The sequence below is a fragment of the Botryllus schlosseri genome, chromosome 16 (genome assembly GCF_051294905.1).
Source record: "Botryllus schlosseri isolate E-star chromosome 16, Bs_hap1, whole genome shotgun sequence".
Lineage (NCBI taxonomy): Eukaryota > Metazoa > Chordata > Ascidiacea > Stolidobranchia > Styelidae > Botryllus > Botryllus schlosseri.
The window spans coordinates 18,100,943-18,126,963 of record NC_137251.1 but is presented as its reverse complement, the minus strand read 5'-3'; the positions used below and the strand labels follow the sequence as shown (position 1 = coordinate 18,126,963).

At 39.6% G+C, this 26,021-nt stretch overlaps 1 protein-coding gene and 1 non-coding gene across 7 annotated transcripts; one reads left to right on the top strand and one right to left on the bottom strand.

Annotated features, from left to right (window-relative positions):
* Positions 1–1,663: 1,663 nt before the first annotated feature.
* LOC145458627 (CDC42 small effector protein 2-like) lies at positions 1,664–11,505 on the bottom strand. Of its 6 annotated transcripts, none has more exons than XM_080337051.1 (5): positions 11,334–11,505; positions 7,151–7,213; positions 6,985–7,083; positions 5,618–5,716; positions 1,664–4,560 (listed from the first exon to the last, which is right to left on the bottom strand). In XM_080337051.1, exons 1-4 carry the CDS (start codon positions 11,334–11,336, stop codon positions 5,621–5,623), a joined length of 261 nt encoding a protein of 86 aa, XP_080193177.1. In that variant the 5' UTR covers positions 11,337–11,505; the 3' UTR covers positions 1,664–4,560; positions 5,618–5,620. The 6 variants fall into 6 exon arrangements, with proteins under 6 accessions (XP_080193177.1, XP_080193176.1, XP_080193175.1 ...); XM_080337050.1 differs by having other exon boundaries at positions 7,151–7,216; positions 11,334–11,493; XM_080337049.1 differs by having other exon boundaries at positions 6,985–7,086; positions 11,334–11,485.
* A 10,468-nt stretch (positions 11,506–21,973) lies between these two features.
* Positions 21,974–22,046, top strand: Trnam-cau (transfer RNA methionine (anticodon CAU)). The gene has a single exon. It is a non-coding gene; the product is annotated as a tRNA-Met (tRNA).
* Positions 22,047–26,021: the final 3,975 nt, after the last annotated feature.

The window sequence follows — 26,021 nt, the reverse complement described above, 5'->3', positions numbered from 1 at the left end:
TCCATCCTGGTGTCGTTTGGAGGACGATGCATATGAATTATGAAACTAGAATAAATCATCATCATCATTGGTTTATTAGCAATTTTATCAGTTCAATACACCACAAAATGCGATACAATGAAAAGACAGGAAGATGTCGAAGCGACAAGGAGTAGTCTATGGAATCGGAAGATTTGTTTCTAATTAGTTGAAGAATAAGCACGAGACGAGCTTTTCGCATCCCTCATTTTTCTATTTAGACTGGACTTGCGTTAGTAACAGCCAGTCAACAGACTAAGGAGAGAAAGAGATAAATTTTATTTGTGAACCGTGCAAATCGATAACATGCAAAACAACAACGGGATATGCGGATCAGCATGGTATAGACCAGTGTTCGGATGGCTCAGGTCAACTTTTTTACATGAGTCGACTCGACGTTTCAGAAGTTTGGCGTGACTCAAAGCTAGGAATAACCTATTTTTTGTCGACCTTCGCGGCAGTTCCAGAAAAACATGATTTTCACGAGTATTTTGTGTCGGGTGGACCTTTTTCAATCTTCGCAGCCTAATCGCCTAAAATTCAAGCAAAAAGGAGGGCATTTGGGCATCCTCGGAGGACAGTTTACGTTTATTGAGAAAAGAGGACAAATCCTCCCTACTCGATGCGAAATAAAAGCTACATATTCTCCTCGCCCCGGTATCTGACCAGTACAACCCCCTTTTGCAATCATAATTAACTCTAATTTCGTTATTTGATGAATAAAAAGTGAATCAATTTGTACTTCAGTCATCTTGCAAATTGCAATGACTTTGAACCATGCCTGGTACTTCGAAAATTTGACTTCACTTGACTCAAAATATCGAGTAGCTTGAATCGAGTCGTCCCTTCAGCGCCGGGCGGTCAATTGACTTTGTACTCGCCACGTGATCCGTGTAGGCGGTGTCTTACAAAAAGCCAAGTAGGCCGTGCTACAAGTCGGTGAATACGGAGTATTCGTCCTGGTGTAAAATGACCGATGTAGTCGAAACACCATGAATACCAAACAAACTGAGATTGTAAAGTTGCAACTGTGATCTGAAATATAAAATGTCCTACCAAGTTTGACCACTACTAATTCTATATAATGCACCCGTGGATTATTCGGGCCCCACCATCCGATCCATGGGAGCGGCGTCTTTCAAAAGATGAGACAAGCCGAGCCGAAAAAGTGGGCCCCAATAGCTGTTGAAATGTCAGGAATATAATGAACATCTCGATCGTCGCCGTATGACCGCAGATTAAGCAATCAAAGTCGAGGGACCCAATGAGTGTAGCCATACCTACACCATGCCTCTTGGATGATTGTGTACTCGTATAGGTTATAAACGGTGGTGGTCAGTAACGAAGTACTTTTACTTTTTGAAGTAGATTTTGCCTTCTCACACTACTTATCAAGTAGTTACGATTTTAGAGTACTTCTACTTGACAGTCCTCATTTGTGTAGGCAAAGATAAGCATAGAATACCTACCTACTTACTTGTGAACCACCACTCCTACTTCTACTTGAGAAGAAATTACGGCGTTAGCTCTACTTATACTTGAGTAGCCACGGTGACTACTTTGACCACCTCTGGTTATAAGTACTTCTGTCCACCTATTTATCTGTTTGTAACCGAAATTCAGGTAAGAAAGCACACAACACCGGTTTCCGCACTATAATCTTTTATTCCGAATATGCTAGCAAGAAAAAAATGGTCCGTGAACAAAAAATACTGTTCTCAAATCGAAATAAAATGCAGCGCGCCGTGTCCAAAGAACACCCAACAGCAAGCCGGAAAATGCTGACATACATTGGCACAAGGCAACAGGGATACATACATACTCCAGCAAAAATATCACAAATTACCATTGCATATGACGATTAGAATGCAGTCGAAGCCTCGGAAAGGATTACATCAAAGTTTTAGAATAATATCAAGTAATAAACACATTAACGAAGCTTATGTGGATGTTTGTGGCAAGTTGTAATAGGACCTTCAATAGTGAGGATTGTCAGAAGCTCAAACACGAAAGATTAAAGTAGAAAACTGCTTATTCAAATGAACGAAATGGCATTGAGGGGTCTGCTGAAATTGTCACACCACAACAGTGTACTCGGTGTTAAATACATGCATGAAGCACTGCTAAGCATGTCTAACGGTCGCTAATACACACCACAACATCACTCCAACTGTTAAGGTATTAGAAAAGCCTCCAAATGCACGCAGTTTAAGATATTATAGTCATTGGAAGCAGGCGAATAAATACTGATAAGCTAATATTTGTCATTTCTGCAAGTCATTCAAAGTTAGCCGCCAGTTTTGGTCGTGGAATAGAAATGGGAAGAATTAGATCATACCAAAAATGATAACATAATCTCTTATCGGTAACAATGGAGCTTCAGTAACTAATTCCGAACAGGATCACTCGCATTTTTGCAAAAAAACGTCGCATAACATTAAATTGGCAACGCAGAAGCTTGACAGTATAAAGGCATCGCTAATTCCGATGTTGTCATCCTGCTGTATAAGGCACTGAAATTTTGTATACATTATCTACAGCGTAGCGAGCTATCGTAGTACAAAACAGTAAAAGAGTAAAGGATGTATTAATTTGAGAAAGCAGCGATAAGCCATATTAGTGCTTGAACAAGTCACAGAATGTGGAATCAATTTATGCCAATTGAACATCTACTATGTCAAGTATTCCAGATACAAAACCCAATCCCGGTAGGAGCAAACAAAAATAACTTCTATACCTTTTAACAGGTACTGAGACAGTCCCTTGACACTTCCTGTTCAAATGACTCATATATTCTCCCACAGTTGTCATGAGCGAAAATGTAATGTTCACACATCAGCAATATCACTTAGTTAACAAAACTCATTTTCCAGCTTTCATCTCAACAGACTGTTTGTGACTCAATGACGTAGGAATTTTACATTAGCAAAAAAGGATCAGATAATAATAACCCATGGGACAGCGCATCAGTAACAATAATTCAATGTATGGCAGCCACGCGATGGACTACAGTAATTATCACAGAATTGTTAGGGGTATCATCACCACGACACACAATAGCAAAAGCCATCATCATATGTATTCTTGATTGCAAGGATACACCTTAAGATATCTGTGACATTGTGGAATTGATTTGACACCCTCTTTTTTACATCAACTCAACATCTCCCAAGTCTGTAAAAACATTGTTTTTCAAGAGTTTCATTTCAATTTAGGATGCTCCACTAAAGTAACAAATACCAGTACACTGCTTCTGATACGTATGGAATCTAGCAGAATACAGTTTTGCTGCATCAAGATACCAAAAAATGGCCTTTGAGTGTGTCGTGAATTTCAAAAATATCATTTCAATTTCGGATGCTACTACAATGAAACAAAGATCAATATATTGCTTCTTCTGAATAGGATTCTACCGGAATACATTGTTGCTGCATGAAGACACCAAGAATGGTTTGTGAGAGTATTTTATAGAGAGCAGAAATTGCAATCATAATCATGAGCAGCTGCAGCTACAATTACTATTGGAAACCATGTCTTGATACATAAAAATCAAAGCGTGAAGTCAATTCAAACTCGCGACAACATTGTCACAAAGTGCAATGAAGGGCATGGTCGAAAAAATACCAGATCATCTCTAATGCGATGTAGAAGTGGCATTATTTGCTTTGTGATCTTTGTGTGTACTTATTTACACATCATTTATACTGTTACGACTTCAGAACGACCGATTCTCGATCGGAAGCCTAATTTTGCCCAGCTCTGTTGACAAGCATTGTAAAATCATCCATTTTCAAGTGCCGCACCACAACTTATCGAGTCAAGACTATCAATTTTCAACAATCAGGAACCCCAAGACAATATTAATTAAGGCCAAAGGCACTGCAGCATAGAAAGAGCAACAAATAACAAGATGATGCGACTTGGTAATATGCATGTCACGCGTCATCAAAATATCAGATAACAGCCACGCTGATACCCGCTCGGAATGGAAGGCACCAGTAAATTTGGTACTAGAGACAAAAAAACACATAAAACAGTGTCATATCGATCGTTTGAAAGACATCGCGTCTACAAAATACAATATAGACAAGTAAAAAGAACGGAATTGTCTTTCTTCTCGCTCTCCGCAAGTCTAAAATCCGATAGTGCAATGATCTTTTGAAACACGTCAGAATCGTACCGATTGATGATACGAGCGTTTACCTCGAAACTAAAATTCGCGTTGCGAGATTTCGAGAGCTTCTTGGGAGGCGCAGAACTTCAATATGCCATTGAATAATATATTCATATTGAATATTCGGGTTCATTTCAATATGAATATATAATTCAGATTGCAGATGTATATCCAAGATTTCACCGTCAAATTCGTTGAAACATTATGTCCTTCCATATGCATATTACTCTATATGGGATTAATACGGCGCTTCAGCCAGGCGGGCGCTCGCTTGTTAATTGTCTTTTATTGTATTGCACCATGCTCTTGCGCACACCCATTTTCATATGATTATAAATATACATTCGTCCGGTGCTGGGCGTCTTGTTCTGAAATATAAAAAGCAATCTTCACAATCTCGCAGATGAACTGATATGTATTGAATCAAGACTAGGCCCAGACGTAGACTTGGGCAACTAGATAATAGATATCATTCTAGTTTTCTAATAAGAGTAATTAGAGTGAGTCAGTGAGGTAATATAATTCTAATCCTGACAGTAAAATGTTTCTATGCTCTAATTTTAATTCTAATCAAATTCTGGTTTACGTGAAAATGCTACAGGAGAACTGTATGAGTGAAGCTTGGTGTACAAACATTTGCCATTCTTGTGCTTATGAGAATCTACGAACTCGATTTTTGTTGCATCTCTTCCTTGTACCTATTTACTTCAATTACCAATTTTTTGTGAGTTCAGTAATTCTAATTTTTTAGGAAAAACTAGGCCTGGAACACAAACTATTTCACTTAGTTGAGAAGCTGCAAGTGACCAATTTGACCACATTAGCATATATCTAGTGCTGTATTGCGGTGGGCAAAAATAGGGTATGTTATGACATTCAGACTGAAAACTTGCTATACATAAACGCAGTCAAACCTAATGTATTGCATGACATTAACATCTTCATGTCGTAATATACATCTATAATAGCTTAACTAAAAGCTCATACATTGTCACCTGACAAAAACATGCTTATGTATATATCGTACTTGACAACTTCACAATACCTATTAGATTCAGGTCAAACATATGACATCATTAATGTCTTTGTCGGCTCGAGTTGATCAATACTCTCGAGAAAAGTGTAATCACTTACACAACTTGCAGAAAGAATTACGCAGTAGTCACTAGATAATCTGGAACACTTTCAAGATTCTGCCAATGCCCAAATATGAGACAAGAAGGCTATAATATGAGAAACATAATGTAAATGTTATCAGATTTCGATAATAGACGCAATAGTTCAATGCATTATAGTGAACAGATGTAGTTTTAACTGCGTGACATTGCTTCCAAAAACAGTATTGATAACGTGATACTTGATTGACAATCAAACAAGGCAGTTCATAGAAAATTATCTAATAAAGGAGAAATCAAGTCGTCCTACCTGTTAAGAGCCTTCACTGTGAACATTTTGCAATTTTCTTTGAACGTGAACGTCGGATTTTTCTTCATAAGTTCCTTTACTTTGCATATGCGTCTGCATCTGGCAAAAAATCATCAAACATTGATACCTCATGTCAACACATTCTGCCAGAATTACACACACACTCTCAATAGTTCACAGGAAATGAACTGATATCTAAGGCCAAGCACGATGATTCGATTACAAGAAGTAATCAACTGATATCTAAGGCTAAGCACGATGATTCGATTACAAGAAGTTAATTTATCAGCGAACACTATAGTTTTGATTGTATATATATATATATATATCGCATCATACGAAACATGCAGTACAAAGCTATGCACGTCAGATCGAAATGACATGTATATATCTGTGAAGAGGTGATCAACTCCCAGCACTGTCACAAACTGTAACGAAGCAGACGTGGTCGAAAAAATACCAAATTATCTTCAATGTGTTGTAGAGCTGGCATTATATTCCTTGTGTTAGCATTAAAGGTACATAGTTAAAATTACCACATCTTTCAGACTGTTAGAACGTAATGATAGCCTACTCGAATACCCAAAGCCTAATACTCTATTCATAATAGATATACTCGGGTGCTTGATTTAGCCCAGCTATACTCATAATGATATATTTCCACTGCAACTTTATTATCGAGATGACCAGTAGGCCAAATGTCAATGAAATCGGCTTACGTACGCAAAGAAATGACCACATCAGCATCTCGCCTCGTGAGATGTGATAATATTGAGCAACACACACTGGCAGTTTCAATGTCCACCAATACTAACGCTAGCAGTTTGAATTCAATATCCAGCTAAATATCTAAAATCGTATGACAGTGACCATAATTGCGTTTGGATGCTTTTCGAATGATACCATGAGACAGGAAATAGTGTTGTTTCCATATTATTACACAGAGGAAACGTGGGGAACAACGTACTCATGCACATTGTGGATTTCTCTACCATAAAAGAAGAATGGCTGGGCACAATGATTGGAGTATTAATTCTTATCATTCCAGTTGAGTAGAAACGATTTTTAGTACTAAAATTATACACTCCTTGCCAGTAACGATACTGTTTTCCACTGTTAAAGGCTGTAATACCTCGATTGGTCGTATTGCAGCATAAGAAACATGTACTAAAAGCTACACTCGTTAGTGGAAACGGCATATCTGTGCAGTTGCGATCAACCCACACGTCTGTCACATGGTACAATGAAATAGGTATGGTCGAAAAAATAACTCCAACTACTCAAAATCACTCCTCAAGTACTCGGTTATGCCAAGCCCAAAAAATAAGCAATACACACAACGTAGATTGCAAATTCTAAAAACATACTTCAGCTCCAGTAGGCTCCCCGGATCCGATATGATTTAAATGAACAAAATTTGAAGGCGCTCCGATCATGCTAGGATCCAATTTCTTTCGCCTTGGTCGCTTCTAAAGAAACACCCGGTTACAATCTGCCATTTGTAACTATGAAATCATAAAAAAAAATACTTACATTAGCACCTCTATCGCTTGTCATACAGCACGGAAAGCAGAGCCACATTTCTGCCATGTCTGTCTTCTGAAAAGCAATGATAGAAGGGTGATATGACTCAAGTTCCTATATTCCGACGTCATTAAAGCAGCAGATTTGACTAACGGAACCAAACATGGCAGCCGATTTCTGACTCAACATAAATATATGTAACGAGCAGCTAATGACAGAAGGAAGATAACGAATAAAACAAGATGTACAGGGACAAATGCTTTGTTCATTAAATTCGGTTAAAGTATTGAATTCGGTAAAAAGTATTGTTAACAATGATCACACGAGATAAAATTAGAGCCTGACCAATAAAAACGATAACTAGCAACTTCAGCCCTGATGTATTCAAAAGTTAGGGCATCTAGCTTGAGGCGCATATGCAAAAATTCACAGCATTTATTTCAACAGCTTCACAGCTACGGTTTGACATAAGATAAACTAGAAAGGATACATTCGGGCATCTGTAAACTATGCGAAATATATCGAATTCCCAGTCTACCAGTCGCAGATTACAGTTATCTGACTGCCTAAAACCATGCTGTGACGTCACGAAAATGGTTAATATTTTCTAACCTACAATGGCCGATACCGATATTTCTTTCAAAGTGTGATATCGATATTATATTATCGCCAAACCAATAATCGGTGGAGCTCCAGATATTTTGTGTAAGCCAGGGAAGCCTATATAATATGAAATATGAAGTAGCTTTACCTTATACTTCAAAAAGTCATTACCAAGTCAAAACGCTCATTAGCCTACTGTTTTAAATTCAAAATACTTATTCAATTGCCTCGTTTAGGCTATACCCGGTCACGCAACTTGAGGTAACAGCAAAAGGATGAGATGGAAACATAAGATATCCATGCTTTAGGCCTATGCTAACTTGGTATCAAACACATCGTACTGCTGTCTATATAGGATTCCATTAATGATCTCACACTCTGTTACAAACCTAAACCTGACTGGATACGCGAGAATTCAAGATGTACAAAATAGCGGAAGCATATTCGGAAATATTATTTGAGATATATGGAAAAAATATAGTTCAAGTTAACATACAACTACTAGCTACTGAGAGACCTGAAAATCAATGGCCTCGTGTTTGCATCATGCAGGCGAGGTGAAACTATTAAATAAAAACATGATAATGACAGATGCATGAGTCGGGCTGGGAGCACAATGATTCGAGTACTCGAATCTGAATCGAGTATTATTCTAATGATTTAAGTCACGAGAGATGACTTTTTCCGATCACTCCTTGTCACTATGAGTTGATTTATCAACGGGAATTAGAGTTTCGATTCTATTTTCCACTGTGGAAGCCTCAAGACCTCCATTGGTCGTTAACCAGTGTACGACTATTTAGTACAAAGCTACATACATTAGTGAGAATGAGGACGACATATCTGAGAAGTCATGATCAGCCCACGGCATTGTCACAAAGTGCAATGAAATAGATATGGAAAGGTAAATAGCAAATAATCTTTAGTGTGATGTGAACTGCCGTTATATTCTTTGCGGTTGCATAGAAGGTACAAAAGATTTGAACTTTCCAAGTCATTCATACTGTCGTGACATCATAACGAGTGATACTCGAAATTCGACTGTATTCAGAATCAAATCACTCAGGTACTCCGTACTCGAGTTTTCCCACCCCCAACATGAGTTGTGTTGAACACACTGATTCACAAAGAATAACAAACGAACACCAATAGGCCGCCAAACATAAATTCAAAATCCAATCACAGTATAACACAAATCCTAGAGAAGGCGTATATACCGCAAGACGCATATGTAACAGCTGTCCGCAGTTAATAGATGGTTGAAGCAATTGCTTCCTGTTGGGATGGATGCATGGTGCATGGCCTTTCAATGCAAACAAGCCCTCGGTAGATAGTAAGGCAGTTTCAGTGTGTTGAATTACGTCAACTCGGCACCGGTCATAATTTAATGGACCCAGCATAAAGAATAAACATCGTTGATGATTTGCTGCTGAAAATAGTCTGCCCTCGTTGTGATGTAAATCCAGATTAAAGCATGTTGCTTTCTCAAATACTTATGATAGCCATACTGCTTTTCAAAGCTGCTGTTGTAGTAAACTGCATAAATATCTAAATATCATGTACCTTCCATGTCCCTTGACATATGCCCATCACGCACTCACGGTATGCATATGCACAGAGTTGGTGAATATACAGCAAAAACATCAAGGACAAAAATGTATAACATCCTATTCCCATTTCTATACACTTTCGAGGTGAAGAAAAATGAAAACTGCAGTATAACTTACCAATTAACAGACCAAGCTTCATAGCATCCTAAATGCCATTTGCACGATAATGAAACTAAAAGTTTGGCCTACGTCTTATACAGTTATACACTGTCACCTCTGATTAGTCAGTTATCCATTTCGTGAAAGTCATCATACCATTCAAATCTGGAATACCGGCAAAGTTATGGCCTCGGGCTAAATGACAATGACTGCTGTGCATTATCAATACCTATAATTATGAAGGGAATGTTAAGGTGGTAACCACCAGTTAGAAATCATTTCCATAATAGACATTCTCTCTTGAAATGCGGCACGCAATTTGCGAAATTTCACAGATTTATAGGCAAAATATTCGCTTGTCCGAGTTCGAGCAGCCTGAAGCCAATAGGTAAATTGGAGAGAGTGCAACTGATATAATTTGTTGTCCGAAACTGTTGATAATCATCCCACGCATAACGCATTACCAAATTAGTTAAAATACAGGGAAAAGCTTCACCAGCTTGAGACATACAAAACAAAATTTGTGAATCATGTCTAATAAAAGTACAGCATGAACAAATTCCGCACTCCAAGCACAACCTACGTAATGGTAAATTAAAAGCAGTTGGTCACTGTATTGGTCAGGAACAACAGGGCATAATTTCAGATACTTGCTCAAGATGTACTTGAGATGTAGATAATCAAATATAGTGATGAATTTTTCCCTTCCAGGAATTGTAAATTATCCCAATGCATGTAGGTAGAGTGACAATATAACCTATCATAACCAGCTTACAGTTCATATGGAGTAACTTAATTTCAAACCCTCTGAATAACCGAAGGTGATGTTCAGGAGCAACAAAGATAGCATCAGAAGACAATTAGCCAATGCATAGTACATACAATGACGAATCATGTACTAATATTCAAAAACAAAGTCTTACAAATAGCAAATCAGTCACAATTTGTAACATATTTCTAAATTGTGTCAAGTTTAACACATACGCATATAGGCCTTGCACGTGACAGAAATATATAGAAATATTCATTAATTCACAATGGTACTACGGAACGATACACTGCATTGTATCATATATATAAATGAACTTTAATACATTGCCATTACGATGATAGATCAAGCTAACAACAAATTCAACAACAATCCTGGAAGCAGATAGCAATGGATTTCACAAGATTACAAGATATTTACAGTGGGTATACTTTCACTTTGTGCCAGGCTATTTATTGACTCATGACAAGGAATAGAACACAATGAAATCATAGAGGACCTAACAAGTGTCAAACGGCCTAGGGATACAAATTATGACGGAGGGCAAATAACGGTATTCCAGCGTATTTGTATATATACGTAGGTAATATTTGCTACCAATGGATGAACATCATCAAACTCTTTGTGCACTGTAAAAGACTCGCACATTGTTGACAGTATCATACTAGTTAACCCTTTGTATTTTGTAAGATATAACTATTCAATACACGTACATTGATGCAGCTTAGCGTACACATACAGATTACAGAATAGCCTATCCAAAGAAGTGACAAAAATATTTTTCTCGTCATGTTGCTCGTCTTACATTTTGCCAAGATTCAACAAATTCTCAAAGAATCTCAACTTCAACTATATTTAGCTCACTAAGCCGTTGAATATAGGTTTGTGGCAGATTTAATCTGGAACCAGGCAATATATAATAGACTGGTAGGCCTATCGCCCGATAGCGGTACGCATGGCTCCAAGGTATGATCTATTTTGTGTCCGCAAGATTTCAATGATATGACTTAGGTTACTGAACTAACTACGGTATTGAAAATTTGGTTGCAGAAGAGTATACACAATAATACAGATAACTTCAAAATGTCTCATATAATTGTACGATACTCACCATTAAAAAAAGGATTCTAATAATAGAAAAACGTCAGCTTCAGTGATAAATATCCCGATGAATGCATGTAGGGCGATAGAAAATTTGAATATTCCTTAAATATTCACGTATAAATATTCTGCAAAAGTATCGCGATTCATTAATAAAACTTAGATATCAAAAAACACGTTTATAGTAGGAAGTACAAAAGTGATGATTGAGAAGAAATCAGGTTAATACAACAATTATACTGAGAACTACCGTTAGTCCAGTAGTTCTCAACCTTTTTGACCCCCGTAGACCCCATCAAGTTTTCGTTCAAAATTAGCTCAATAATCACGCAACCGTCATCTGTCTGGTGAAAATATTAATCGTAGGCTAGTGATAGCAGCCACAAAATGACTTTTACTGAAAATAACATCACACTATAGGTAGAAATCGGGTAGAGTTTTATTATTTCGAAGCGACTTTGGAAGCTGTATTTATTGTCTTGAAAATCCTTGTCTTCGATTTGATATTAACGAGTGCCAAAAATCCATTTCCACAAAGATAAGGTCGTGGCAAATGTAATATTAACGGGTAACGCTTCCGACGACAGCTATTGGGGTTAGTTTTCCATGAACATATCACGTCCAGGCTAGTCATTTCTATCTAGCATCTCATCTCGGAGTTATTTAGAGGTTATATCACAGGAGAAAATGGATTTAGTGGCGAGGTTTCAATTCCTTCATTGGAACAGATCAGGAAAAAAATTCAGGAATTTCTATTTCAAATGACTGTTTACTAATTTGCTGAGACTGACAACTCCAAATCCAAAATGTTTTGAAAACATTTTAAAGTCCTGTCCGTGCTATCTGCAACATTTCATTTTTTTACAAACCCAACAAAACATCTCTAAACAGCAATATGTTAGCATCAACAGGCTATTGGCAATTCGACAATTAAAATGAGTTTGCAGTCGGATATTTCATCTCAGACTACCATTTTAATGATGTGAGTCCGAAACTCTTAGCAGCTTTGAAGAGAAACTGTCTCATGCTTTCCCTAATTAAAAAAAATACAAATTATGCTATCAATCATTTTAAAAATTTAGAGGTTTTGCGCAGGGGCGTAGACAGGGGGGTAGAATTGAAGAACGTTCTACCCCCTTCCAGGCTCGATTCTATCCCGAAAATCCCAAGTCAACGCCACTGCTATAACAACATTTCTTCACGTCATCGCCTAATTTCATTTTGCTGCGCGCGACGCCGATCGCCGACGTTGATTACATGCCGTTTTCTCGTCGATCTCTCGTCTATGGAAGCGCGTCTATGCAAGCGTGAAAGGGGCATTGTTACATTTTTCTCTTGGAGAGGGTTAGCGATCAGCTCAATCTCTTTATTCTGAATGCAGTCGTCGAGCAATAACAACATTTTTCGCGTCGTTCACGCGTTGTTTTCTCATCAACAGTTCATTGTAAACGCTAACGAATATTAATTACATGAAAATAACAACTTATAACTGAATGAAATCATGTTTCAAATCAATCTCATCTGATTCGTGCTTTGCCGAACTCAAGCCTGTTCCTCAAAACAGCGTGAAGACACAATACATTCGATTCGCATTTTATTTTTGACGCCATTATTGTGCACTGTCTTGACCTCAATGACCATCTATACGTCATACTAGATTATGCCTTTCGTGATCGGTATCCCACCGGGACGCATTCAGCCTTCAGTAGCTGCGCCAAAACTTATTTGAGATTCCCTCGCTTTGCGAATAAGTCATTATTCACACGCCGGTACAATTAGTACATGCACCATGTTGGAAATGAATGGAATTAAAACGCTGAGAAGACGTTACGTTACGAATTGAATCATGTCAAAATTAATGAAGATATAACAGATTCTGCGCTGTATAGATTGTTCGTCGTGAAATGTTGTTCTGGTATTGTTTCAAGGTCGATTACTTATTTGAATACAAATAAGATCTCCTGCACTGTCAGGCGTGCGCAACTGCGCATCGTAACATGATCCCCGTGCAAGTTGTTGATTGCTAACACGATCCCGTGCAAGCTGTTGATTACTAACTCGCTTTCAGTAATTAGATACGCTAATTAGTTGCGCTTTCAGAAGCGTACGGAATACAGAAGTCGCTATCGCTAAAGTTATGACGCATAGAGGCTCATTCTGCCCCCTTTATTCAGTTCTACCCCCTTTTTATCTCGGCTGGCTACGCCCCTGGTTTTGCGGACCCCCTGGAAATGCTTCGCTGAACCGGAGTTGAGAACCACTGCGTTAGTCAATAAAACAAACAAGTATCACCAATACCAAGTACAATCAATGTTTTGAAGGTTGTTGGTTATTTGAAAAGCCACAGAACTTCAGTTTACAATTGAATATATTCATAAACAAATAATTTTACAATTTCAATATGAATATAATGATTCAGTTGTTAATTATTGTCAAAATCTCAAAACATTTACAGACCTGATAAAGTCACTATCAGGACTCACTATTATTTTACCAGCAGCACATGCTTTCAAGGTTTGAACACATGTTGCAAGTTGTAAATTCATTCTCACCAGGAAGGAGATTCCTTTGTGTTATATTCTTGCAAGGGTTGATAAAATGGCACTAATCCTTGTGATGTAGGTTGCATTTATAGGAACATAGCGTTCAATAGCTGCTACCGCGGCGAGTCGACATAGAATTGGCACATGCACACTGCACAGGAGACCAATTTCACAGGTCACAGGATATGATACTGGATAAACATTGAAACATTCCCACTTCACTATTAGCAGTTAGCACTGTCCATCTTGAGCAGAGCTTTGATAGGAGCTTAATGCTTGTTATATTTTGATATCAATAACGATTTCCAACCAATCGTGAAACTGAAAACTAGTGACCACAATCAGATTCATCATGGAAAGATATATATAGTATAGATAAGAATTAACTCTGATTTGGTATTAACTGAACATGATTTTTGTTGTATTACGTTCTGAAAAATGTTGTCTGGCTTACCCCTTATGCTACAAATTGATTAGGGCTAGGGTCAGCAGTCAGTAGGCTATATATTGCTTTGAAGGTCTGATGGGACTTTTATCAACTTGAATGCATTGTTTGTTGGAATAGCACCACTCAAGCATTGTAAAAGTTTCACAGTCGGTCAGTATTTCCAGATTTAACACAATGAAATAGCTGTCATGTGAGTCATGTGACTCCACCCAGGATTATCCAGACCTGGTCCTGGACAACTATGTCACAATTCTTGTAATCTAATCCGAGAAAAATGCATATAGGCTAATAAAATCTTAATCTAATATGTCAAATGTTTTTATGCTTCAATGTCAATTACAATCTAATTTCTGGTTTCCCCGAAAATGCTACAAATGTGCAGCTGACCTGCTCATCAGAATCAACGCTGATTTGAAATGATCGCTAAAGCTGAACTTGATTTTTGGAGTAGCCTCATTTCTTTCTAATACGGAATTCAATACAATTTCCAAGCTTGTGATAATTCGGTAATCTAATTTGGGAAGAACTGTGTAGCTATACTTCCAAATCTAATTTTAAAAAGCTCAAAATTTTTCAATGGTCCAACTCTAACTCCGATTCCAACACCCATGACGACAGCACATGATGCCTGCACTTACTATACCGCATTGCGGCTAAAATCACGAGCAAGGAGTGTCGAGTTCTTGCCCAGGCCGACAAATAAACACTGTCCAATTTGGACACTAGAGGCAACATCGGTGGCGTGCAGCGTGCTATTTGTTCCGAAATGTAGCTGATCGGATGTATCCTTGATTGGTGGATAATTCGAGGATTATCAACGAAAAACTCCAATAACTCCGCTTCTACTAGTTGAAATTGAGTCAAATTTGTTTTGCATCGTCTCTGAAGAGAGCTCATCAACTTCATGGGGTTGACAGAGAAAATTGAATTTTTTTAAAAATTTCCCGCATAAATTACAAATTTTATTGGATCAGTCAGTCAGTCAGTCAGTCAGGTTTATTAATATTTTCATCGTTTCAAAACATCACAAGACTGCGATACAATGAAAAGATAGGAAGGTGTCGAAACAACTTGGGGTAGCCATTAAGATCAGACACCCACCTAGCCTTAGCCTAGGCGAAGTAAATAAGAGGCATGCACATTGCACACTGAATGAAAAGTAATGCAGAGAATATAAGACGCAAGCGACAAAATGGGGTGGCATGTGGCGGAGGGCGAGGTCGATGTTAGGTCGTGGTCTGGTAATCCTGAAGACTGGCTCGTATTGATTTAGAAGAAATTGCTTGTATTTCGACAAGAATGCGGACATGCTCGACGACTGTCGGATAGCCGGCGAGATGCTGTTCCACAATTGGGGTCCGGCATACTTGATAGAGCAATGCGTTTTCTTGTATTCAGTCCGGATCATATGGTAGTTGTTTTTCGTTGACGCGCGTGTGCTGTACTTGTGCGCTTTTGTCTCCGAGGTGAAGTAGTCCTTGAAATTTGAGGGACATTGACCGCAATGGAACTGATACATAAACTTGGCAATTTCTAGCTTCCTCATATCTTCTAAGTTTAGAACACCAAATCTTTTGAGAAGCGATTTATCAGTTGCACATCCAGGCCCCCGTCGGGCTTTGGCAATGATACGGATGATCCGATGTTGAAGTTCTGCGGAGCCTTACACTTGTTAGAATTGAACCAAATTTGGTGTGCAGCGTTTTTAGGGTAACCTGACAATTTAATGACTGAATGGCTGGAATCCAGAAAAATCAGGGCTTCGGAGCCGGAGCCGGAGCCCGGAGCCGGATCCCCGGAGCCGTGCATTTTTACCGGAGCTGGAGCCGGAGCCGGAGCTCTATATAAAATTCAGCCGGAGCCGGAGCCGGAGCTGGAGCCAGTTATTTGAGCGGTAGCTCCGGCTCCGACGTATTTCATAAGATGCTATTATATATGCTTCAACCATATCTGCCGAGTTCACCGAATTCAACAGCAAACCTTCGCCAAATCAAGAATATTTTCCTCTTTGGCGCTAACCATGTTCCTGGGGATTTCATAGTAGAGCAGTCGTATGTTCAATGTTCAATTTTCATACATGAGAGCCGAACCTCGGTATGCGACATATGCCTGTCAATATTGTGGGTATTCGGCATACCCGCAATTTCATCGCAGCACAACCATGTTGGCCAATTGTATACGGTTCGAAAATAATGATCACTATGTATTACGCGAAAAGGGAGAGATTATAAAAACGTGATTTCGTTGCACATTTCGATATGACGAGCACGAGCCGAGAAATTCCATCTCATCGTTGCTATTATGAATCGGATAAGCAAATACTCGTTTTTTCGTGATGGTCCCTTAGTCGGGCCGCGAAAGTGGACAGTGTTATTGCGAGTATGCAATTATGCATGCTAATTGCAATTCATTACTGCTCATCATTGTTATTCACTCCAGTAAGGATTTTCGAGCTTAAATAGGGGAAGACAATGACAGAAGAGTATAGGTCAAAACCCGTTGGTATTCTATGTTGGAGACAAACTACAGATTTGATACGCGATTTCCAATTTGTAATCATCTGTTTCGTAAACTTGTAAATGTACAAACAGTGTTTATTTCGATTATTCGATTCATTTCAACGGGAAAATATTATTCCGATAAACTTGATCGACACCGGATGGACTGGTAACGAGCGCACCAATATCGAGCGTCAAACCATTGGCCATTTGGTACAAATCGGATTTCTATTTATCACGTCGTTATATCCGCCCATTTTGCCTTACTACAGTTACAGTTCAATAATAATCGCACATTTGAAGATTGAATTGAGCTGTATGGCCTAATGGCAATGAGTACAGTGCCAGTGTTTAAACGTCGCATCAGAATTTTAATGCTGTGGCACGAAGTAGAGTGCTTTTTTAGTTTATTGTAATAGACGACGATTTACTAAAAATGTGACTGGACCCTGGATCTGCCAATGCGTCGAAACTGATATCTTAGTCCCATCATCAACATCCCAAGTGCCGCGGCCAGACTAATCATATTTTTGGTTGGCCTAGCGAGTTCACAATCTGATCAATTCAATTTCGATAATATAATATAACATAATTTCGATAATATAATGGGAAATTAGCTCGCGGACTACTCAAAGCCTTCTCGCGGGCCACATATGGCCCGCAGGCCGCGGGTTGCTCACTCCTGATATAGACAGACACCTTCGATAGTTTTCAGAGCCGGAGCCGGAGCTGGAGCCGGAGCAGCCATAATAATGCTGCTCCGGAGCTGGAGCCGGAGCTGATGTATGATAGAAGAAAGCTCCGGAGCCGGAGCTGGAGCAATGCAAATTTACGGCTGCTCCGAAGCCCTGTTTGCAATTATGGAAATACGTTGCAAACCTGTCAAGATATATATCGCACGCAGCGTGACGAAAAATTTCGAGATTTATCGACCGCAGAGAACTCAGGGATATGTAGAACTGTTGTTCTAATGTCCCTAATGCACGCTCTACTGAGACGCCATTTTTCTTCAGGGATCCCCATATCGCCCCCTGAGGTTTCCGCCCACTACAAAATCCGAATCCCCCTTCGGGGCGCTGGCGACAAGGTTAAGAAACACTGGTGTAGATCAGTGGTTCCTAACCTTTTTGTCTTTACGGGCCCATTTTGGATCTCCACGGACCCCGCGGACCCCCTCATGTTTTCGTTCAAAATTAGCCCAATTGTCGTGCAACGGTCATGTGTCTTGTGCAAATATTAACTGTAGGCTTGTGAGAAACAGCCATAAAACGACTGTTCGTGAAAATAGCATCATACTATAATTATGTAGAAATTGGGTGGACTTTTATTATTTCGAAGCGAATTTTGCAGCTGTGTTTACTGTGTTGAAAACCCGCATCTTCGATTTGATATGAACGAGTGCCGAAAATATTTCTACGAAGATAGGTGCTGGCGAATGTGGGCCTACTTACGCAAGTCGCAACATATATTGAGAAACAGAGTATTTTATGAGCATATAATATTCAGCCTAGTCATTTCTATCTAGCATCTCATATTGGAGTTATTCTAAAATAGTGATTATGTAGGTTTATATCACAGGATGTATTCCGTGGCGAGCAGGGCTCCGGAGCAGCCGAAAATTTGCATTGCCCCAGCTCCGGAGCTTTCCTCTAGCATACACTAGCTCCGGCTCCAGCTCCGGAGCCGGATTATTACCACTGCTCCGGCTCCAGCTCCGGCTCTGAAAACTATCGAAGGTGTCTGTCTATATCAGGGGTGGGCAACTCGCGAGAAGGATTGAGTAGCCCGCGAGCTAATTTCACGTTATATTATCGAAATCTTGTTATATTATAGAAATTGAATTGCTCAGATTGTGAACTTGCAAGGCCAACCAAAAATATGATTAGTCTGGCCGCGACACTTGGGATGTTGATGACTAAAATATCAGTTCCGACTCATTGGCAGATCCAGGATCTAATCACATTTTTAGTAAATCGTCGTATATTACAATAAACTAAAAGAGTAGCAATATTTTTCCTGCCGCTTTGCGTGTTTAAATGTCACTCTATTTCTTGCTTTGTAGCCTAGGCCTACCCCCTCCTGAAAATGAAAAAAAAACGCCTGATTTAGCCGATTGAGTCCAACTATATTCGCAATTACGTGAGAAAGTATTTTCGTGTTTGCGCTCGAAAAAAGATCGTCGACGATGAAATGTAGGCACAAAATGATTCTCGAACATTAGCAGAAACTTCGACATCGATATGTCCAGATGCCGAATAGTCCTGTCCTTGCAGACTGAGCCCAGCGGGCGGTATACAGTCGACCCGCAATATAGGCTACCCAAGTAATATTAATATTAACTTTGAAAATTTTACGCGGCTAGTGGGCAGCGCACTCGTTCGTCCATTTCATGTGGCCCTTTAGCTGAAAAGGTTGGCGACCCCTGGTCTAAGTAGATTACTTATTTACCCGTAGGTTAGTTATCTATATTAATCTTGAGTCTATCTGCCGTCAGTAACATCGGATGCAGCAACGAAGACATAGGTGCCACCGTGTCGGCTTGTGGCGTCATAATGAATACTTGTCAATTGTCGATAACATCATATAGTTGCACCAGACCGCACTTTACTCCATGCCATTGCTCTGTACAGTATGAAAATTCTGACGCGGCGTTTAACACTGGCACTGTACTCGTTAATAGGGATGGTGCGAACCTCTGAAAGGTTCAGGTTCGTGTGAACGCGAACCTTTTTGAAAGGTTCTGTGTGAACACTGAACACGAACGTGAACCTCGTGACGTCACGTGACGTCATATTGCTAATTCCAACCCTACATTTCAGTGAAGTGATAGCCTATATTAATGTACTGTACACGATACCTAGTGACGACTCCGGCTACATAATGCCACAATGCTGGAGTATTCAGCCTATCGACGATTTAAACGTCGCCAAATGTATCATCTAGGTCGGAAAATCAAATGATATGATAGTCTCACAAAACTAATATCTTCCGTCGCTTGCAAGGGAATATAAGCTTACGCCTTAGCGGTCCAGGCCAGACGGACCATGTATTTGGCGTCTGTACTACGTTGATATTGAGCAAAGTGTAAAACGGGTTTCTATACTTGCTACCGATATTACCCCCTTAACACCCCAATCGCATGGATTCGGTTTTCATGATACAATAAAAATACGAAATTAGGATTGACTCCGCACGCCTGCTACATCTTGTTACATCAGACAACTATATCAATTTCATTGATTGGTTGAATAAGCATCTGCATTCGCTGACTATATCACTCTTGATGTTGTGTGATTGCGGGTCAAGCTCAAGGCAGAGACTCACTAAATATTCACAAACGGAAAACTGGATATTTCGTGCGTACTTTTGTAACAAACCTCGTAAATTTTTTGAGATTGTCAAGGTGCATGCTCGTTTAGTGGTAATTTCTTACGCTGCCAGCGCCATTGATGGAGTAGCCCGAAGTTGAAATGCAATAAATTTCAACCAATGATGTTATAATAAAGTGAAAATGGTAATATATGAAAAAGGTTCACAGTGCAGAACCTACCAAGGTTCGTTTGTGAACCTGAACCTTTAAATTTCTGAGGTTCACACACAGAACGCGAACGCGAACCTCACGTTCACACCATCCCTACTCGTTAACATTAAGCCATACAGCTCAATTCAATCTTTAAATAAGCGATTATTATTCAATTGTAACGGTAGTACGAGCAATATGGGCGGACATCACGACCTGATCAATGGAAATTCGATTTGTAGCAAATGGCCGATGGTTTGACGTTCGATATTTGGTGCACTCGTTACCAATCCATCCGGTGTCGATCAAGTTTATCGGAATAAAATATTTTCCCGATCAAACGAAGCGAATTATCGAATTAAACACTGTGCCGGGCACATTGCTCCATGCCCATAACGAATTAAACTGTGCAGTATGCACATTGCACATTTACAAGTCACTGTGCGCGATAATCCGGGAATACTGGAGTATCAAGCAGACATCAAGAATGAATTTGCGAAACAGATGATTACAAATTGGAAATCGCGTATCAAATCAGTAATTTGTCTCCAGCATAAAATACCATGGGGTCCTGACATCGCATTGAGTAGCTCGCACCACGACAATTGTTCGCTGAGTGTAACGGCGTTTTGGGCTACTCTTCTGCGATCCCCTATTCGCGCTCGTAAATCCTTACTGGAGTTAATGACGATCATGCGCAGTAATGAATTCCAATTCGCGTGCATAATTGCATACTCAATAACACTTTCCAATTTCGCGGCCCGACCAAAGAACTATATCACGAAAGAACGAGTATTTGCTCATCCGATTCATAGCAACGATGAGATGGAATTTCTAGGCTCGTGCTCGTCATATCGACATGTGCAACGAAATAACGTTTTTATCCTCTCTCCCATTTCGTGTAATACATAGTGATCATTATTTTAGAACTGTACAATTGGCCTACAAGGTTGTGCTGATGATGAAATTGCGGGTATGCCGAATACCCACAATATTCACAGGCATATCCAGCATACCAAGGTTCGGCACTCATGTATGAATATTAAACATATGACTGCTCTGCACCTAAATCCCCAGGAACATGGTTAGTCGGAAAAGGTAGCGCCAAAGAGGAAAAGATTCTTAATTTCACGAAGGCCTGCTGTTGAATTATGTGAACTCAGCAAATAAGGTTTAGTTGCATATATAATAGCATCTTATAAAATACATCGGAGCCGGAGCTACCCCTCAAATAACTAGCTCCAGCTCCGGCTCCGGCTGAATTTCATGTAGAGCTCCGGCTCCGGCTCCAGCTCCGGTAAAAATGCACGGCTCCGGGGCTCCGGCTCCAAAGCCCTGGTGGCGAGGTTTCAATCCCTTCATCGGAAGAGATTATAGGAAAAAATTCAGGAATTTCAGTAGCCTATGGAAATTGGGCAATTAAAATGAGTTTGCACAGTAGGATATTTTATATCAGACGACTATCTAATGATGTGATTCCTGGAGCAATCATGAAGAGAAACTGTCTCATTCTTTCCGTAATTCAAAAGAAAAATACAAATTAGGTTAGCCTATACTTATCATTTTTCAAATTTAGAGGTTTCACGTGCGGGGCCCATCCCCCAGAGGTCGACTCATCAAAATCATCCCGTAGTGCATGTGGCCTCGATGGCGCAGTAGGCAGCGCGTGAGTCTCATAATCTCAAGGTCGTGAGTTCGATCCTCACTCGCGGCAAAATTTTGCTGGGGATCTGGCGTAGTGCAGTTTGGCAAGTGGCAACCCTTGGCCAAAAGACGATATGCGGTGTTGCAAACCATTACGCGAGCCACTTGAATGTTAATCACCTTCTTAGTCATCCGGTAAGAGCGAGCCGGTTTATGTTTACGGTGAATGCGAGACTTATCTCACTATATACGTACCAAAATCGATGTCATGAAAAATCAGTCTTCTAGGTGCGCGAGACGGTTCAAAGTAAACGGATGAACTCGGTCAATAATATTGCTACTTGCATATATTGTAGGCTTACCATACGTCCTCTTTTAAGAGGATTTGTCCTCTTTTTTGACTTTTTTGAAAGTGTCCTCGGAGGACGCCCTTTTGTCCTCTTTTTTGAGATTTTGTCCTCTTTTTTGAAAATTTAGGTCAGATATAGAGGAAATTGCGAGTGATATGCCGCAAATTAGCGCAGAAGTGAAGCTCCGGCGGGTATTTCGGAGGGAAAAGCGGTGATTTCAGGTCTGAGCGAAATGAAGACCTTTTTTTTTTTATTTATTTATTTTTTAGTCATCCACCTGGCAATGTGGAGTGAAAAACGTGTTATTGAGCTCTGAGCGGAAGTGATGACCTTTTTTTTTTTTTTAGTCAACCGATCATGAAGTGGGAAAAATTTACCGGGTTTTGAGAATTCTTCTCCAGTTTTGCATGTCTGAAATTTCTGAAAAAGTGTCCTCTTTTTTCATTTCCGAAATATGGTAAGCCTAATATATTGTCGCATTTGCTTTGTACGCTCGGATTGCTAAAGCAGGAGTAGGCTATTCGGCGCCTGGTCAGTGGTCATATCAATATCCAAGGTTTCTGCCAACATGCGTCGATCATTTTAGGCCAACGTTTCATAGCCGATGATCCTTCTGGGACAACCCATGTTGTCCGAGATCATATAAATAGTGTAGTCTTATTGTCTCGGAAGAAGCTGCCGCCGAAATGGCGGTCCCCGTGCTGCGCACTAGACCGAAGCATCCCAACGGCCTCAGACGATACCAGGAATATTATGTTATAACTTATAATCAGAGGTGGTCAGTAACGAAGTACTTCTACTTTTTTGAATTACTCAAGTAGTTTTCCAATACTTGGGTGATAACTCAAGTAGATATAACTTCCCGCTACTTCTACTTCGTAATGATTTCTGACCTACTTACTTACTTTTCACTATTTTCAGTTTGTCAAGTAGAAGTAGTTTAATCCTCCAATCAGAAAGATAGCCTGAGGAATTTCGGGGCTTTTTCACGGAGTATCAACATTTCATTTACACAATAGTTCAGTAAAGGCCAGAATTTTCGTCGTGATTCGCGCACAGTAGTCTTGTTGTTGTTGTTGTTTATTAAAAGAAAACTTTGGCGCTTATCATCTATTGGTCTTTTGCCCGTCGGTCAATAATGGCGTAAGAAATGAAAAGCAGTCAATGATGGCGTACGTATTGGATAGACATAATATTTTTAAAATAGCATGTCAGTGAAACGAAAGGCACAGTAGACTAATATGATTTCACGAGCGTATCAGTGAATATAATTTAGGTAGCGGGTTGCGTGATTCCGCTCACACCGCATTGTCGCTCATATGAAACATTTCATCACAATCAAGCGTTCAAGCGTTTGAAACTACCGTTTCGCAATCTAGCATTTACCTATCATATCCTAATCTAGCAGCCCATGGCGTGTACTAATCTGGAAAAGTGGAATATGACTTTTTTTTAAAATTTACACATGTTTTTGGAGACCACTATTGAAACTTTCTGGACAAAGAACATGAAATACATTTTTCGCTTTTTAGAAGTAGTATTTATATTTCTCTTTCAATTTCCAGTATCATACTTTGAGTTCTAGTTAGTTTATTTTGTCTGGAGAACATACATGTTGAAGTATAAAAGCAAGTGTAGTAATGCCTGCATTTTCCGAAAATAAAGATACACTATATGGCATTTTTACGATCAGCCATTTTTTTAATAACGTTTACTAATCGCGCAAAGTTTTGACACCGTATCCGACAGAGCGTCTCCGTATTGCTCTTCCACTAAACTACGGGGGAGGGCGCCATACCATGATATTTCCTAAATCTGGGTGTTCAAGTAAACAGAGGATTGGTATCGCATCCCCATATCAATGCTATCATTATTACCCCATGATGCGGACGAATGCTCTTGCTGTCGAAAATTCATACCTCCTAGAAAGCATCAATATGAATCAAGCGCTGCACCTTTCGCATAGCTCAATTTGCAGCTTTTGACAGTCCATACCAACGAATTACGATCGTTTTCACAAGTATAGCCTACTTATTCACTTGAGTAGATTTAAAGTCAGGCAATTCTAATATTCTACTTCAAGTAGTTTAAGACTGCTTTTAAAAGGACTAATTCTACTCGTACTTGAGTAGATTTTTGCGTCGCTACTTTTACTTCTACCTGAGTAGCTTTCTTGACTACTTTGACCCACTGTGCTTATAATTGCGAATGCAGTTAGACTTAATTCTGTAAATTGGGCGTATTTTAAAAGCGAAAGATCTAGAGCAGTGGTCGGGAACCTTTTTTGTCTAAAGAGCCATATTGGTCCTATTTTTTTGATTTTAATTTCCAAAGAGCCATACATGTCAATCAACTGTTACGTCACAATTGAAATTACGTGACGTCATCGTAGCACTAATTCGAACTATATGGGATTCGTCGTGTGCGCCGCATTTTGACTGTAGAACTCGTATTAATCATGCTGGTTGCCTATTATTTCAGCGTGATCTTTAAACTGGTGTTACGAGAACGTAAGTTCGTCGTTATGCTCCTTTAAATGCGAGAACACATGATCACATGCGTAGGCAGGTGGATCCAAACATATTTTTCTGCAGTAGTATATATCCATATCTACTCTTAGCTGTAATACATCAGCGACGTCAGGAGAAGCAAGTGAGGCAGTACCTCACCTGTCGTCAGGATTAGTAAACGAAATTTGTGAAACGTTCATTTACTATGGCTAATTTTTATAGATTTTCAGTTCATGAATGACAAGATTATGATCTTTTTTCTCCGAAAATCACACTATTTGCATATTTATTGCTCGAAAATAAATCGCGAAACGAGAGGTAGGCCTGCGGACGGGCCAAGCTTCACCATAGGTAAACAATTCATCGTAAATAGTAGGGATGGTGTGAACCTCTGAAAGGTTCGGGTTCGTGTGAACGCGAACCTTTTTGAAGGGTTCTGTGTGAACGCGAACCTCGTGACGTCACGTGACGTCATATTGCTAATTCCAACCCTACATTTCAGTGAAGTGATAGCATTGCAATACCTAGCGACGATTCGGGCCACAATGCTGAAATACCTATTGATGATTTAAACGTCTACAGATGTATCAACTGGGGCAATCAATTGATATAATTATCCCAGAAAATCAATACCCCGCATCGCTTTGCCACTATTTAGACGAGAACTTGCAAGGGAATATAAGCTTACGCCTTAACGGTCAAGGTCAGACCGGACAATGTATTCGGCGTCCCGAGTATTGCCAAGTTGATTTTGAGCGGAGTGTAAAATGGGTATCCCTACTTGCTACCGATATTACACCTTTAACAATTTATACAGCAGTAGCCAACGCCCCAATCCACGGAGTTGGTTTTTATGATACAATAAATATATGAAATCGAGATTGACCCCGTACGCCTGCTAGATTTTTTACATCAGCCAACGATAACAATTTCATTGATTGGTTGGATAAGAGTCATTCTCTGACTACCAACATGCAGTGTTTCGCTCTTGATGTTGTGTGATTGCGGCTCAAGCTCACAGCAGAGATGAGTCACTAAATATTGGCAAACGGAAAGCTGGATATTTCGAGCAAACGATTGTAACAAAGCAAGTAAAATGCTCCTCAAGGTGCATGCTCATTTAGTGTTGATTTTTATGCTGCCAGCACCATATATATACCGGGCCCGCAGTTGAAATGCAATAAA

What these genes read in the sequence shown, in the direction of transcription:
- LOC145458627 (XM_080337048.1), bottom strand. An exon ending in CAAGCGATAGAGGTGCTAAT is followed by an intron (nt 7,087 to 7,150) that starts GTAAGTATTTTT and finishes GTGTTTCTTTAG; the next exon opens with AAGCGACCAAGGCGAAAGAA. An exon ending in GGGAGCCTACTGGAGCTGAA is followed by an intron (nt 5,717 to 6,984) that starts GTATGTTTTTAG and finishes ATTTTTTGCCAG; the next exon opens with ATGCAGACGCATATGCAAAG.